This window comes from Hippopotamus amphibius, chromosome 17, assembly GCF_030028045.1.
Source record: "Hippopotamus amphibius kiboko isolate mHipAmp2 chromosome 17, mHipAmp2.hap2, whole genome shotgun sequence".
Taxonomy (NCBI): Eukaryota; Metazoa; Chordata; class Mammalia; order Artiodactyla; family Hippopotamidae; genus Hippopotamus; species Hippopotamus amphibius.
Genome location: NC_080202.1, coordinates 50,450,146 through 50,467,438, shown reverse-complemented (window position 1 = coordinate 50,467,438; position 17,293 = coordinate 50,450,146). Strand labels below are relative to the sequence as shown.

At 36.7% G+C, this 17,293-nt stretch overlaps 1 protein-coding gene across 2 annotated transcripts in view; it reads right to left on the bottom strand.

Moving 5' to 3' along the window:
* Positions 1-17,293, bottom strand: part of NSF (N-ethylmaleimide sensitive factor, vesicle fusing ATPase) — a 143,118-nt gene that overhangs the window by 22,300 nt on the left and 103,525 nt on the right. For both annotated transcript variants that reach the window (XM_057715741.1, XM_057715742.1), the window contains exons 14-17: positions 16,864-17,020; positions 13,925-14,058; positions 5,563-5,629; positions 3,406-3,485 (exon numbers count right to left, since the gene is read on the bottom strand). In XM_057715741.1, coding sequence (XP_057571724.1) covers positions 3,406-3,485; positions 5,563-5,629; positions 13,925-14,058; positions 16,864-17,020 — 438 coding nt within the window. The remainder of the gene's footprint in view (positions 1-3,405; positions 3,486-5,562; positions 5,630-13,924; positions 14,059-16,863; positions 17,021-17,293) is intronic.

Below are 17,293 nucleotides of genomic sequence, written 5' to 3'. Positions count from 1 at the left end.
CTGAAGGGACTCTTTTATTTGAGTGTGTGCACACATGCACACACAATTTTTCTATGTGAAAGCTGAATTACAACAAATGCAAAATTAAGGATTCTGTGACTGATATAATTATTGTATTGTATGCATGTACAGTTCCTCTTTTTAAAGAAAAACGCCTACAACTTTTCTGTTTTCTTGACAGTGATAAAATAATAGCTTTCTACCAGTCTATGCATCTCTACAACATTCAGATTCATACACTTTTAATATTTAATTGAAAACATCTGAAACACCTCCATGATAATAGTTTGGTAAGGTGAATGCTTCTACTTTAGAATGACAAATAGTCTCGACACTGGATCATTCTGAAAAAATTTCCCTTATTTTCCGGAGAGAATACAAACTAATTTTAAAAAGCAAGGTGGTACAGAGATAGCATGTTTTTATTTTGTTAAATATATACCAACTAGATATATTTTAAACATTAACTTCTGCCACTGATTCACTTATACAGCAGGTCATCTAGCAGTCCAGGTCAGAGTCACCAAATTCTGATTGAGGATAGGCTGGTATTCTCTTAAAAGAGAATCTGCACCATTTCCAATCACTAAGGCAATCAGATCTATCTTTTACTTCTTACATGCTCCTATATGCTTCCTTTCCAATCCTTAGAGGAATTCATTCCACATCCCTTTTTAATGATTCAACTCCTGTTTCTAAGATTTCTCCCAAGCCAGGCCATGTACCTGTGTGCTCACTCTTCACATCTAGCTCTGCAAAGAGCCCTCCTTTTGTCATTTAAGCTTCTGAAACGATCTACCTACCTACCGTAACGATTTTATTAAGATGTATCTCATACAGCACATAGTTCACTGATTTAAAGTGGATGATTCAATGGTTTTTAGCAGACTGCAAGGTATGTGCAACTATCAACGGAATCAATTTTAGAACATACTCATCATCCCCCAGAGAAACCCCAAACCCATGAGCAGTCACCTCTCACTCTCCCTATTCACCCCTCCAGTCCTAGGCAACCACTGATCTGTTCTCCGTCTCTATAGATTTGCCAATTCTGGAGATTTCATATAAATGGAATCATACAATATGTGGTCTTTTGCCACTGGCTTCTTTTGTTCAGCATGTTTTGAAGGTTCATCTATAATCCAATGTTATAGCATGTATCAGCACCCCATTTCTTTTAAATGCCAAATAATACTCCACTGTATGTATATACCATAGCTCATTTCATTTGATGAACGTTTGTGTTGTTTCCACTTTTTGGCTGTTGGGAATAATGCTGCTACGAACATTCATGTACAAGCTTTTGTGTGGATGTATATTTTCATTTCTTTGGGGTATATACCTAGAAACAGAATTGCTGGGTCATATGGTAACTCTATCTTTAACCTTTTGAGTGCTAGACTGTTTTTCAAAGGTTGCACAATTTACCTGTTCCCACCAGTAGTGTAAAAGGATTCCAATTTCTCCATATGCATGTCAACACGTGTTATTATCTGACTTTTTGATTATGGTAATCCTAGCTGATATAAAGTGACATCTCGTTGTGGCTTTGATTTGCATTTCCCTGGTGGCTAATGATGTTGAGTACCTTTCTGTGTGCTTATTGGCCATTTGAACTTTACTTATTTTTGAATGTTTTCACTTTAGTCATATCTTGCCAAATATAAACTACAGCAATACTAAATACTTGATCCCACCAAAATGACAGGACACTCAAAAAATACTTAAAAGAATAAGTTATATATTTATTTTGTTGAATAATTTATTTATTTGTATAAACCTCTGTGCCAGATGCTATAAGATTTAAAAGCATAAGATAATGGTCCTTTTGTCAAGGGTCTTACAATTATTTTTATAAAACAAAAATAGTTATTCCTAAATCTTTATTCAAGATTTTGCAAGTCATTTGCTAATATGTTCTATTTATTTCTATTAGTATCGATTTTGGATTATAAATAATTATCAGGGGATATCTCTGTTTAAATCAATGTGTATAGTATTTAACAATGTAGAGGGATAAGCAGTTAAAAAAAAAAACCATTGAAAAATTATTCATCCTTCTCTCATGGCTTGTAGCATAAATCATTTTTAGCTAAAAACCTGGATATTATAAGAAGTAAGTTTAAATGCCTGGGAAAAGTCTCCCAATCTTATAATTTTTGAAATGCTGATTTCATAAAAAAGGATTTTGTTGTATGTGATATATTTATTTTTAAAATTTATTTATTGGGGTTATTTTTATTCTAGAAACTTTAGATATAGCCATATATGTATTTATGGAAGGAATTAGAGAAGGAAAAAAATACTCACTTCTCTAATTGCAGCTTTAACATAAGCTAAAACTCCAACTACTGTAAGTAATAGTTTACAGAAAAATGATTTAAAAAATCCTTTCACAGTTCAAATATGTAGTAAATTTTCAAGGTTGTTGTAGGTTATGTTTCTTTTCACTAGTTTAGGGGAAAAAAAAAAAATCCTAGAAAATTAAGACAAGTCCTTTACCTTTGGGTCTAACACATCCACATATATAACTTTAACTGTTAAATTAAATATTAGATTCATCAGCTTAACATTAAATAGTTTCCATACAGCTTAGTTTATATTTCTAACTGCAAATATGAGATTCCCATACAGACATTAAGATTTTTTTAAGTTAGTTCTTCACCTCTTTGTATCTGCCTTTGATTGGCATTTCTTCAAGGTTACAACATGCAGAATCAACCAAGAGAATTCACGTCTTGTGTCATAGCCAAACATGCTCTGGCAGCCTCTACATAATTAACATATTTAACCAACCCTCATAGGTTAGTTTAAATGTGTTAACCTATCAAAATCACCAGTCTCCAACAGCCACATCAGTAAAAATGCAACTACACGAACCAAGATTCTGGCTGTAAACTCACTCTTCAGAAGTGCCATTCTTTACGAGAAAAATAACTCAAGCTCATCTGTAAAAACTAAAAACAAAACAAAACAAAACAAAACTCCCTTCAGGACATAAATTTCCCCAAATACAAATTCCTAGGAAAATTTATGAAATGAAAAACGAAACAAATGGGAACATGTGTTTAATCACTTCCACATTAATATCATGTATTAATATCTCTCAGGGGAGACGGAGGGGGATAGGGATGTGTAATATGGTGGTGAACTTATAAAACAACAAAACAATACTAATTGAAACTAGGATTTTGAGATCTTCAGAAAAAGAATGGAAAACTTCTCTGATTAAGAAAAGTGATTAAGAAAATCATTTACCTTAAGACAGAAGGCCAGACCACAAGACCTTTCAAAATCCCTTCAAGAAAATTTTGTATGTTTATGACAATCTGCTTATTCAGAGAGTGTACCATCGTATAATTTACTGGAAAAACTCTGTGAAAATGTTTCTTATATTATTTTTACCTGAGGAGGTGCCTTTTTCAGTAACACCAGAAGAGCCTGTAATACCAGATTAGAAAATCGAGGGCCAATAGGGACATAATCTGGAAGAGAAACATTGCTATGTTTAGGGATTCGATATACATATGCACATATTGCAAACATTCAGATTTTTCTGCATCAAGAGCAAACACAGTCCTAAGTAAGTCATGTAACTAATGATAACAAGAAAAAAATCTCCAGTAATTTAAATGCTTAAAATAGTACATAAAAACTCTTCTCTGTAAATTTTTTTAAAAGCTTCTAAATATCCATTTTGAGTTCGAGTAGATATCTTTGTCTGATATTCAGAGACAGTTTTTTTTTTTTTTGGAGAGGAAAACAAAAACTCCCCAGGTGTATTTACTAAACATTTCCAAGAAGTTACTGCAAATCATGGCGATTAAGTGAGTACACAGGCAGCAAAACATGATACTAGAAAATGGGTGGAGGGGGAAATGGCAGGTAATAATAATGTAAGTAAGGTACTTCAATACAACTGAAATGATGGTAAAGCCACTAAGACTGGTCCACAGATGGTGAAGAACAGTGAACTTCTCAAAGAACTTCCTACCTGTTAAACTTCTACCCACCCTTCAAGATTCAGCACAAAGGCCACCTTCTTTGCTTCCTCTGCAGGTTGCACGTGCACCCCTTGCCCTGTGCTTAGAGCTGCCTCCAGGCATCAGCCCTCTGAAGTCAAAAGTGATCCTTACCTTTTCTGAATATCCAGAACACATGCCACATTCTACTTTGTATTAATTTTTGCCAATGTATGTCATAATGATAGCATCTTACTACTTATTTTTCTGAAAGCCTGATAATTCCAGCACAGTGGTAAGGGCTCGGCAAATGCTTACTGAATAGATGAACAAACAAGTACAGATAATAACTATTCATGCAAGTGAAAATATACTCAGAGGGCACACATTCCTGACATAGTACTGTTGCTATGACCACACATCTCAATTGTGTTTAGATAAAGGAATTTACACAGAGCTATGAGTATGTGCCTAAAAGCTTTTAAAGAAATAATCCCAGAAACTGAGCTGAAATGTATCAAAAATAGCAGACCCAAAACCCAGGTCACCAGATAAAACTATTGATTTAAGAAGACCTCATAGATATACCTGCTTTGCTTTATAACAAACACTGCCTTAGGAAATAGGAAACTAAAGAAATAATAGCGGACGTAAAGCAAGTCTGAAAATCATGGGAAAAATGTAGTAAGAACAGTTAACATGAAATCATTACTACACCATTATGGACCCCTTAATGAAGACGGGGTTAGTTAACCAGGTGTTGGTAGTGTTTTCAGATATTTAAGTTACCAGGTGGGTTCAATTTCAATGAAGTTTATTATAGCATCCTGAGCCACTGTTATAATGAATTTATTCCAGATTTATCTACTTTTTTGCAATGAAATAAAATGTCACAACACTGTTCTGGCATTTATTTGTAGAATGCATCTTATAAGCAGAGTACAGGGACTGTTCTATTCATCTCTGTATTCTACAGGAGTGCACTCATAGATGTTTAATAGGTATTTTTAAAAATTACTATAGAGCACTTTTAACTTTCAGAATGTTTTTAACTTTCACAACATCATCTCATTTTTGTCTTTATAATTACTCTGTGGGATAAGTAAGGAAGAGACTCCAGTCTCTGTTTTATACGAGCAAAAACTGAGGTACAGAGAGCTTACAACTTCTGCCCCAAGTGTTATAACTAACCTGTATATTTCACTCTAACCCTTAACCCTTCTTTCCTCAGTTCTGTCAAAGTTCACAAATGGAACCTCTGAGCTACAGGCAGCTCGGAGATAGTATACAACAAATATATCCATCAACGAAAATTACTAATCATTTCTTATGGGCAGGGAAATCTGTGCAAGATACAAAATAATATGAGACATTGGCCCTTATAGGAAAGTAGTTTATAATGTAGTTATGGTCATAAGGCATATTTAACATGAATACCATTGTTGACTTCAGATATAAGAGATAATGTTGTATTTCCTTATTAGACAAAGTTATTTCTATTGCCCTGTAGATTATAAACACCTGTATTTTTCTCTTATAATTTGTGAGCCATTAGCTGTAATGTGGCAAGGATAGTACAATGGCAAAAGTTATGACTCACCAAGCAGTCTCTCAATGTCATCCACAACCACACAACTGAGCTGAGATTTGTAGGCATCATCAAAGATCTAGAAGAAAGCAAAACCATTTATTACCTCACTGCCCTCCATAATTACCACAATTTCCAAGGAGAAAAAATTTAGCTAATTCTTGACCATGCCTAAACAAAACACAGTAAAACACCCAATATTTCTGACTACACAAAATTAGAATTTAACAGATAATAGGACTTCAGAACTTGAAGAGTGCTTACAATTTAAAAGTGAGGAAACTGAGGCCCAAAGCAGTTGAATGACTTGCCCCAGACGTCACAGCTGGATCATGCTGAGCAAGGGGCAAGGTAATGCGGCTTTCAGCTCCAAGAGCTGGATGCGTCACACTGGGGCGTGCTGAGGAACAGCTGGAATTAATCAACTGACATATCCATCAAGTTTATCACAACAGCCTCTCCCATCTATGTCAGAGGCATGACTTCAGTGTTGTGACTCAAGAGCTAGATGGAGCCACAGGGATGCGCAAGGTAGAACTGAATATCATTTTATTACCTGTAAGAATTGTGGCCCTGTCAACCAGGAGTAACATTGAAAGCAGAGAATCCTGTCAACTCAAATCAGATCATAACAGCCAAAGTGTTTACAAAAGAACTGAAGTTAGGTATAAAGGATCAGAGAGATGTATCGTTAGAACTAGACCAAAGGTAGTAATAGCACATTATTTTAAGATAGCCAAAGAAATGCAAATTAAGCAAGCAGTGAAGGGAGTTGTTATATGCTGGCAAGGATGTAGCAATTTCAAGCCAGACAGAAGAATTAACTCATGTGTAAGTTGAATATAAGTGCTCAAGGTCTTGAGACCAGCCTTTCTGTAAATGTTGGAGATTCCAGTGACCATAACTGGGGCTCAGTGTACCCCACTGGTGTCACCTGTAAGAATCTTCAAGGAGAAATGGTAGAAGAAAAAAGGGCTAAGGACTGAGTCTTGGAGTGCTGTTCTATTCATTCATTAAACAAATATTTTTCAGTTCCTATTATGTGTCAAGCACTAACGAAGGCAATGGAAAGAGCAGTGAGCAAGTTCACATGTAACTAAAATAAAGCGTGGCAGCATGATGTTAGAGGAAATACAAGGTGATGTGGTGGTATACAGCATGGGAGCTGTGGTATCCTCGGGGATACCACACACATCCTGGTTCTTTCTGGCACGTGGAAGGAGAAAATTCAGAGCACTACTGGAACTAACATACGGTCAGTAAGAATTAAAATGAGAAGGTGTCGATGTTGGTACTGTGTGTATGGGGAGTGATGGGTGAGAGATGAAGCAGAAGAGAAACGGAAGAGACAATGGAAAAGTTTAGAAGCAGTTTCACCGTGGTTCTTTGCTCTTTTTTGAAAACTGGACCAATATAGCAGTCAATGTGGTATTCTGCAGACCCAGGTGATTTCAAGTAATATTCAAGACATATTCACTGAAAACAAAGGTTGGCTCTTTGAAACATCTGTTCAGTATTCTACTAAGGGCTCTGATGCAAGCATATCATTCTGTCTGACAGGCTGTAATATTGTGGATTAGAGCCACAGGGGCCCAGGACATCATGGACTGGCTACTTGCAGTAGTTCTACACTTTCCCTGAATCAGCCCCTCTCCCTTCTCAAAGCTTATAGAGTTTACAGGGCTACAGCAACCTTACGTAGGACACTGCTGGGGTCTAAACTGATGATAAATTTGTACACAGTCTTACCAATTTATAACATTTTAGAAGAAAAATACCTACAGCAGTCTTCAATGTAGTTTTTTTTATGGACAGCTCTTAATGTACTAATTACTACCATGGGGATAAGAGTACTCACAGCTAACTCTCTTAACAACATACTAACCATGACAAACGCTATGCAATTCCAGGTGTAATCTGACCAGTTTCAATTGACTCTGTTTTAATTTAAATACACACACACCTTTCACTTCTTACACACACATTCTTTTCCTTATGTAGTCACAAGTGTAATATAAGGTCATCACTCTTCCCCTGAATCCATGTTTCTGCCCAGTCTCCTCAGCCTCTTCCATTCTTGGCTTCCTGGCCCAGTGCTAAATAAGGAGATACTCAGATTCCACTGGCAAGTACATGCGATTAGCTGCCAGACTAAAATCCAAGTGAGATATTTACATACTGAGCTGGGAAGTTCTACCATAACTTTTGGTAGATAAACCCAAAAAGGAGGAGAGGTACTAGAAGGAAAGATGCAGAAGAAGTAAAATTATACAAAGTGCCCCAGCTCGAATTCAATAACTAAAGTGCCAAACTTGCCGTCAGTAACAGCACACAACAAAAATATACAATACCTGCTCCAGACCAAACACCAAAACGCCATTTAAGCCAGGTGGGCTGAAGCTGGGCCTATGGTGGTATCTTACAGACTCTTTAAAAAATTAACTTAATGAATCTCAAGTTATTTCCTGCTGGAGAGGATATCAGAAGTGGATCACAGAAGACATCATGCAAAGCAGGACACCTGAAAGGGGGAGCTGTGAATAGTCACGCTGGAACAGGTAAAAACCATGCGTGCACAAGGCAAAGCAGAGTGGTATGGTCATCCTAGTTCTGTCAGGGAGTTTCCCATAGAGCAGGTACAATTATCAGAATATATAGATTCTTAGAGTCAGGTGAGAAGTCGGAAAGAGAAGTCTAAAGAAAAAGCATGGGAAGAATGGAAGAAAGAAAAAATGTGGAAAAGGGGCAACAGTCAACAGGGAAAAAATGAGCGGTCTATTCTAGCAGATGAAGAACATCTCTAGAAAACAGAGAATTCCACAGTCTACTTCCAGCTGTGGACATAATGAGATGGTCATCATTAAACTCTCCGGTGCCGCCTCTCTTGCGTGCAAAGGCCGGTGGTGGGTCACGAGAGACAACCTAAAATGTGGGGAGCCTGGGCTTGCGGCAAGGGCATGCTGGAGGCACTGTGAAAGGAGGTGTGGAGCTCCTGCCACCAAGGGCTTAGGGGCAAGTCTGATTATGGTCCTCAAGGACACTGCAAGCTCTCGAGGCATGGAGCCCACTCCTGGAACTTCAGAGAAGCTGGGAGCCACCTGTGTGCAGGGGCGGGGCAGCAGCGGCAGACGCTGGAGTCTACATGAATACAAATGGGAACACGCCAGCATTAGCTCCGCGTTAATCCCAGCCTTTCAGAATCACAAAGCACAGCAAAGCGTGTTCTAAGGAGATTCTGTCCTCCATTTCCTATCACCTCTTTAGTGCTCTGAGGTAAGTGAAGCCAAATTCTCTGCTTCTTTGGGGGCTGAAAGAGTTCATCTCAATTCTGAAGTGGTTGGCATGAAGTACCTAGTTAGCAGGAATCTGATGACAGTAGGAATTTGATGACTTAGAAAATCCCTAATGTAGTAAATCTGTCAGCAATTAGTTGAGAGCATACTCATCATATTTGGTAGCATATAAAAACGTAAATGAGCAAATTCAAATCGGTGCTATCAGTAATAATCTCTAGCTTCTAAAAATAACTTGGGAGTAGACCAAGCAAACATTAGCTGTCTTCTAATGAAACTGCCTCAGGAAGTGGACCTAAACTTCTGGCAAAGCACTCAAGCTTCCTGGAATGACCTTAAAATCCCTTATTTGTTCTCCCTGCTTTTCAGGAAAAATTCTTAAATTTTCACATGACATGAGCAACAGAGTGTGGTATCTTTAATAATATAAAAAGTCACAAGGTCTGAAAGTTAAATTCTACTAAAGAGCTGCACCATCCTCCTTTGTGTGCAAACAGATACAAACGTCAAAAGACAGAGTGTATTAAACAAAAACAAGTGCTCGCCCCTGAGCAGTACAGGGACCTATAGTCACTTCCGGGGTGTCCACTTCTCTCAGCTGATGCATGCACAATCTTCAACAAATCAGCTACATGATATATTAGGATGTTAACCAAAAACATCCAAATTCTGTTGCTTAGTAACTGCTGTCAAAAGATCCAATTTCCAGCTCTGCTCTTTGTATGGACTAAACCATGAAAAGAGGAGGATTAGGCACCATGATTCTGTTCTGTGCAGACTACAATTTGCAGTGGGATTTACAGGAGGAGATTCAAAGAAGATTATTTCTTTCTTGCAAAGCTAGTGGAAAGGAAAATTTCTTCCATTAATTTTCAGATCTTTTAGAAACAAGACTACATTACATTAATGTAATAATATTACATTATTGATGGGTATAGTTTTATAAATCACTAATTTTTTACTCAATTTTGTTCAAACAACGTAGTCACATCAGATTGTTCTATTTCACCTCTGTACTGATTGTATACTCAGAAAGCACCAAGATTAGGTAATTAGTTAAAATCAAATTCTACTGCTTTGTGCTTTTGTCCATTTAATGCCATTAATAGAACTAGTAAAATAGGGGTTTTTTTTTTAAAGTATAGATGCAAAAATGGATAAAGGAATTAACATTTTTAAATAGAATAAAGTTGGGAAAACAAAAATAAAATGGGGGAGAAGAGAAAGATCTGTGAATACTTCAAATATCTTAATGCAACATATAGTATCCCCCCCTAGCATGTGAGGCTAATACCTCATACAGACTTTGCTAGCATTGAGGAATTTATCTATGGAGAGAGGGTTTATTAAGCAGATTAAGAGAAGTACAAGGTGAATTTTAAATTAATTGAGAACTACTTTCATATATTTCAGCACCATCTGGATGTGAATAAGAAGCAACAGCTTAATTGCAATGAAATCTTAGATACTCACTAAGGCAAGCCTAATCGTCCTCTCTACTGACAAAAACTCTTCTCTCTTGGTTTAATAAAATGGTATACAAAGATATTCTATGAATTAAGTATTCAGACCACCTCTCTTTAAGAAAAATTAATGTTATAATATTTCTGAGTTTCACAAACTATTGCCATTGCAAAACATTTTGAAAAATCTTTAAAACTGAGCATCTACTCATTAAAATGTAGCTGAATAAATGATTTTAATGTCATCTTTTACCTATCAAATTTGCAAAAAATATTTTAACAACATCAAATGCAGGCAAGAGCCCAAGGAAACTGACATTCTTATATGATGGGACTGCAAGTGTAAACTGGCACAACTTTCTTAAGAGGTAGGCTTTATAAACATTAGTATTTTTACATAAGTTTTAATAGCAATACTTATAAAAATTTGAAAACCACTAGTATTTTTACCTTAGAAATCTCAATTCTGAGAATTTATCCTAAGGAAATAACCAGAAATGTATGTGAAAGAATAATGATAAAGAAAAACAACCATTATACTTTACTGAGCACATATATCCCTAGGCATTGTGCGATACTGCACATAAATCCCCATCTCATTTAATGCTCACAACAACCCTATGAGGCAGCTATTAATATTATCTTCATTGGACAGATGAGAAAACAGAGGCTTGCACATTAAGTGACTATAAGAGCTGGTAAGTGCAGTGGAGCTGGGATTCAAATTCAGGTCTATTTGAAACCTAAGTCCAAATTCTCAGCCAGTAAATTAGCATGCTACTCTCAGAAAAATGTAATAAGAAAATGGGGGCAGTGACTGGGAGTTCTGCAGAATATTGTTTATAATTGTGAAAAAAAACTGGAAACAATGTACATGTTCAACAAAAAAGCAATGTTTAAATGGATATTATACAGCTATTAATTTAACATAATGTTGAGATACATTTTAATGACAATGAAAAAATTTCAATATTAAGTGAAAAAAGCAGGTTTAAAACAGTATGTCCAATGTGACCCCCAATATAGGTGTGTGTATATGTGTGTCTGAGTAGAGAAGAAAATGGAAGGACAAATATGGACTTTATTCTCTTCTGTGTCCTTTTCTGCATTTTCTAAATTATTTCTGAAACTGGGAAAAGCTACATTTTGGGGGTGGGAGAGAAGCACTTAAAAGGAAAGAAATGTCTTCTCCAGAATGGTAAAGAATTATAAATTATTTGTACTTTGGGGAAAAAAAAATCTTTCCATCTTCACACTGAAAAAAATGAAAGGAAGAGAACAATGGTGGGAGGTAGACTAGAACTACTAAAGAATGGCATTTATATTTCATTTTCAAACGCAAACTAGAAGACTGAGCACCTTTAGATGGGTTTGAGCCCTCAGGCTTTTGTCAAGCTATCATTAGGCAACAATATGAAAACTATCTGCAGGGGAAGATTCTGCAGTATTTCGAATATATTTCTAAGACACCTATGCCTCATTCTTTTCTCGGTTCTGTTCTTTAGTCACAGGAAATAGCTTTTTTCCCCAAGGAAAATGCAAAAAGTCTTAACATGAATTTATTATACTGTTGAAGCAGAAATAATTTTGTAACTTTAAGGGTCCACGGATGACCCAGGCAGTGAATCATGAATCCAAATGACTTTAAGTCAGTCAGCTTGTACAGACACTTATTTTTATACTCCTCAGCCTTCCACTCATCTGAAACTCTATCTTGAAAGGCTTCAACAATTTAAAGATTAAATCATAAGTTATTAAGCCATTAATTTAACCATGTAAGCCTCTAAAATCAGCACATACTACCTTCCCCCCTCAAGTCAATTTGCAAGAGACTGAAATAATAAAAATGATAATATCTCACACTTACAAAACAGCTTTGATGTGCAGGAGCTTAAAATACTTAAAAAAAAAAACTTTATAGAAAAAACTAGGACCATCCACCCACATCTTAGAGTACATCTGAGGTAGAAGCTGGCAGCTGGTGAAAAGCAATGGAGTAATTTACTGTCTGCACAGAAGACTCCTACTTTCGAACAAGTATAAGGAATAGATGGAGTCAGGAAAAGAGCAATACGACCGGAATCAGCTGTTCAATTAAATGGTAAGTTCAATGGCCACGGATTCCAAGGGCTACTTAAATTTTCATCAAAAGAAGTGGTTTAAGGATTCCCTTTAGACGGAAAAATTCCAAAAAACAAAGAAAAGCAACCCCTACCTACATTAGGGAGGTTACTGGTCCCAGCGATTCTGTCCAGATTTTCCTGGGAAGGATAGATACTACTGGTTTCACCTCAGACACAGAATAAACAGACTATGATATTTAAGTTCTTTTTGTGTCTGGCAACGATTCCCTGGCTTTCACACTCAATTTCAAATACCTTATATAGAATATTTATCTTGATGTTTGGAATTCTGCTCCAAGCTCTGCCTCCTCCATCCATTCCAAGCAACCTACACAATTTTCTGCTACCTGCACAAACATGAGACTAACTTCTCAAACTTTTATTTTTTTGGAGTCTGCTTTTGAAAAAAAAAAGTGTTTTCCTCTTCAATCTCTTCCCTAAAGAAAAACTTAGGTAATTTTATCCTTTATCTGTATAAAGTGAAGGCCTAGGAACAAGGTAAAAGAACACCTGAGCTGTCTTTACTAGGTAGCAATCCCATTCTCAAGATTCTTTTCCCTTATTCTGACTTTCTCACATCTCCTTAACTTACACAGTCAGTCCTTATCTATAAAAGATCAAGCACGAAAAAAAGGATTAAAGTAAAAGAAATACTTCAACTAAATATATAAAAAATAATCCTTCTTCACTGTCTGGGAGTATGTAAAATCAGAATATCAATGAAAAGCAAGGGAGGTGAAACAGCCATTAAGTGTGTTCAGCAATGATTTTTGTCATTTTTGTTTTTAATGAGCAACCGCCTACTATCCTAGATGCCTTATATGGTACGTGCTTGAATGAACCAGATGATCTTCAAGTTCCTTCAGTGCTAGGATTCTATTCTCTGTTGTTCCAACTTTCACTGGTGGTTCAAAGCAGATGTGTTAAGGTGACAAAGGGCACTTGGAGAAAGGCAGAAAGATGAGGACCCACTAAGTCTGCCAAGCAGACTCTGATTATTATCTAATACGCCACCATCTTTCTGTAGGGGTTTTGACAATACCTTTCCAATGATACACCTCTGTTCGTTCCCAAACTATACAGTCAACTTAATTGACCTCAATCTGACTTTGTGCATTGATGGAAGAACTTAAAAAATCCTAAACGAATTTGGTCCACTCTATTTAAACACTCTTAACTGTGATCTTTCTTTCAATCAAGTCGATGCCAACTTAAGAAATGAAAACTAACCATAATACATACTAAACAAACCATAATTTGGAAGATAAAGGTACTCTAATAAAAATGCATTACAAAGTTAAATACTGTATCGAAAACTGTTGCTGTTTCCCACCACAATCTGCTGATAATTTAGTTCCACTTGAGAAGAACATAACTGCTATGACATATATAAATACACATATATATGTGCAAAGATATATATGTACATGTGTACATACACGCACGTGCACATCTAAGAGGCAGGAAATTAAAGTAAAAGTAAAAACCTTGATACCTTCTTCATGGCCTGACACTTGGCTGTCTCAGAAAAGCCAATCATCTTATCAGGAGAACAGATCTTGATGAAGGGGAAGTTGGACTCCTCTGCGATCTTTGCAGCTAAAGCAGTCTTCCCACTGTGAGGAGGGCCTGCATAACGATACGAGCAAGTCAGGGGAAAAAAGCCTACCTAAGCAAAGAGGAATAAAACAAGTTTAAACTTTTATCCACAATGTACTGAGGCCTCAACCAGCTGCTCATTAACATTTTCTGACACAATTTCATGGCAGACATGTTTTCTCTTATTTATTAGCAACTAAATTTAATGAACTGATTAGCATTTCTCAAAAGTATGATGAAATACATTCCTTCTTTCTTTCTCACATAACCTTAATCTTTCAAACTTCTGGCTAAATATATAAAATGCAAGGGTTTTGCTTCTTTAAAAAAAAAGAGAGAATGCATTCAAATGCATATCAGTATTTATGTTATTAGTTCTATAAAATCGTTTGACAAAAAAAAATAGTCTTCTTCGGAGATGATATTGGGAGCAGGGAGAACTGCCTGATTAGAAGTAGATGTGACTTAAAGAGCTAGAAAACTAAAGACTCAGGTCTTCTCATGAAGGCAACCAAACCTACAAACTTACCTGTATTTAGACATCTCCTCCTTCCCTTCTGTATAATAAAAGATGTGCTCCTCTTCCTCCCATAAACTGACCAATCATTCTTTCCCATCTTCTCAGGAACTTGACACTATTGACTGTACCCTCTCCCCCATATGTCCTACCTCTCCCTCTTCACTGGAGCCTTTCCAACAGCATTTAAACATGCTCTAGTCTACTGGCAGTTTAATAAACAAACTCTTTCTTGACTTCACTACTCTCAACACTACACTGCCTTCTCCCTTTGAAATGGAACCTTCCTAAATAATCATCTACGCCGGCTACCTTCACTCTTCACCTTCCATCCATCCTCAAACAAAGCCTAGGCTTCTGTTCCCATTACATGGGACAGGCTCCCATCAGCATCACCAACGACCTCCACATCACCAAATCCAACATGTTATCTGTGGGCCTCTTAGGAATATTTGATACAATCAATAACTCTCTTCTTCTTTAAATACCTTTCTTGTCTTCTGTGACAGCACATTTTCTTTTTGCCCCCTTACCTCAAACCTGCACGCCCTGCAATGCAATCACAGAGTCTTAACCACTGGACCACAGGGGAAGTCCCCCTCTCTGGTTATTCTTGCTCACTCTCCTTTGTCAACTCCTCCTGCCCTACTTAGTCCTTAAATGTTGATATACCTCAGAGATCAGTCCTAGGCACCCCCTCTCTTCTCAATCTACGCTTTCTGTAAGTGACTTCATCCACTCCCATGGATTCAATAACAGTCTACATACTGACAACTCATGAATGTATATTGCCAGCTAGACCGCTCTTCTGAGCACTAGACCCACATATGCAATGGGCTACTCAACATTTTCTATTCAATTATCCTATAGGAACCTTGAGCTTAATATGTCCAAAACTGAACTCGTGATCTTTCCTTCTGAAATGTACTTCTCCACTAGTATTCCTGTCTTAGTAAACAATACCATTTACCAGCTGTGAATACTAGAAACCTGGGGATCATGTTTGATACCTCTTCTCATATTGAATCTAGTTATTATTTCTAAGCTTCAGTTTCCTCAGCTATAAAAATAGCGATAACAGCAGAATCTACCCTCACAGGATTGAAGAGGGGTTTAAACGAGAGAATATGTGTAAAGTGCTAGTAGAGTAACCGGCAAATAGTTAAGAGTTCAAAGAATGTTACCTTAATTATGCTTAATAATTATCATAAAGTCTTTTTTATTCTACCTCCTAAATATTCCTCAAAATGGTCTACATAACTCCATCTCTCCTACCACTATGTTATTTCAAACCATAATCAGCTCTCATTAAGACGAATGCAACTGCTTCTCACCATTTGTCTCTCCCACATATTTTCGTCACTCCAACCCATTCTCTATCACAAAGCAGTCGTGAAGTTGTGAAAATATAAATCAGATCATGTCACTTCACTGCTTAAAATCCTACAAATGGCTCCCCATTGTCCCTCAGAGTTTAAATCTTTAACATGATTTACAAGGCTCTGCATGAACTGGCTCCTGTCTTCTACTTCAGCCTCCTGTCTTAGCCAATCTCCCTTTCTGTTCCAGTCTCCTTCTAGCCCAGGGCTGTTTCACATGCTGATCCCTCTGCTTAGAACATCTTCCCCAGTTACTGTGCCCGACCAGCTTCTCCTCATCCTTCAGGTCTTGGCTTAATGTGTTTCTCTCAGGCAGCCCCCACCCCTAGACCTTTAGAAGGGGCTGGATTCCCTTGTCATGTGGACTCACTGAACTTTTCTGTTGTTCTACTAATTATAACTATAAAAAATAATTGGTGAATAGAATGTCCTTCCTTTCTTGTCTACTTGGTAAAATCCTAACTGATCCTTCAAAGTCTAAAATGACCACCCTTGGGCAAAATGACTTGCATTCACAAACCTTTACACACATACACGCCAGCTAGGTATTGGTTCACATTGCTTTTTTCATGACCAGACTCAACTCTGTGAATATCTTTGTGTCTCCAGCAACCAGTTCAATGCCTAAAACATAGTAAGCACTCAGTGAACATGTATTTAATTGAATTGAATACTATGCGGAATCACAGAGTCTGTTAAGTAACATAGAAATTTAGATACAATTCTATAAGAAAACTAGCTGCTATCATTCATCAGTAACATTCTACCTCAAGAAAATTTAAATTTGTGCACAATTTAGAACACAGAATGGACTACTATTTTCAGATCATGAAAAGGTTTAGAACTGAAAATACTTTTTCTGGAATGTGCTAAATGGTTTTGTAAAAGCGTTTTTTGTTTTTTTTTAACTTTTGATGCCATCTCATCATTTTTTCTCACCTTCCAGAAGGACGCTAACCAGTGGTGTGCGGTCACTGTTTTTAGTCTGTTGCACCAGCAGTTCCCCATCTTCTAGAACTCGAGTAACTGGGTCACCCCATTTGATGATACCATTCATAATGTAACTTGCATAATCCTCTTGGTTTGTGCCAAATGCCTATGAAGGAAAAGGTAAGTTTAAAGCATTTTCAGCATTAGTATTAAAAATTAAATATTTATAAGATTAACATCTTTGATTATTAATTATAATATTGGCAAATATTTACAGGTTACTTATTTCGTACAAAGTGCTGTACTAAGTAAAAAATATAATTTACCTCCTTTAAACCTCACAACCACAGCACAATGTATTATTTTATTTTCCTCATTTAGAGTTGAGAAAACTAAGATTTGTAAAGGTCAAAGAACTTATCCAAGTTCACACAGGTCC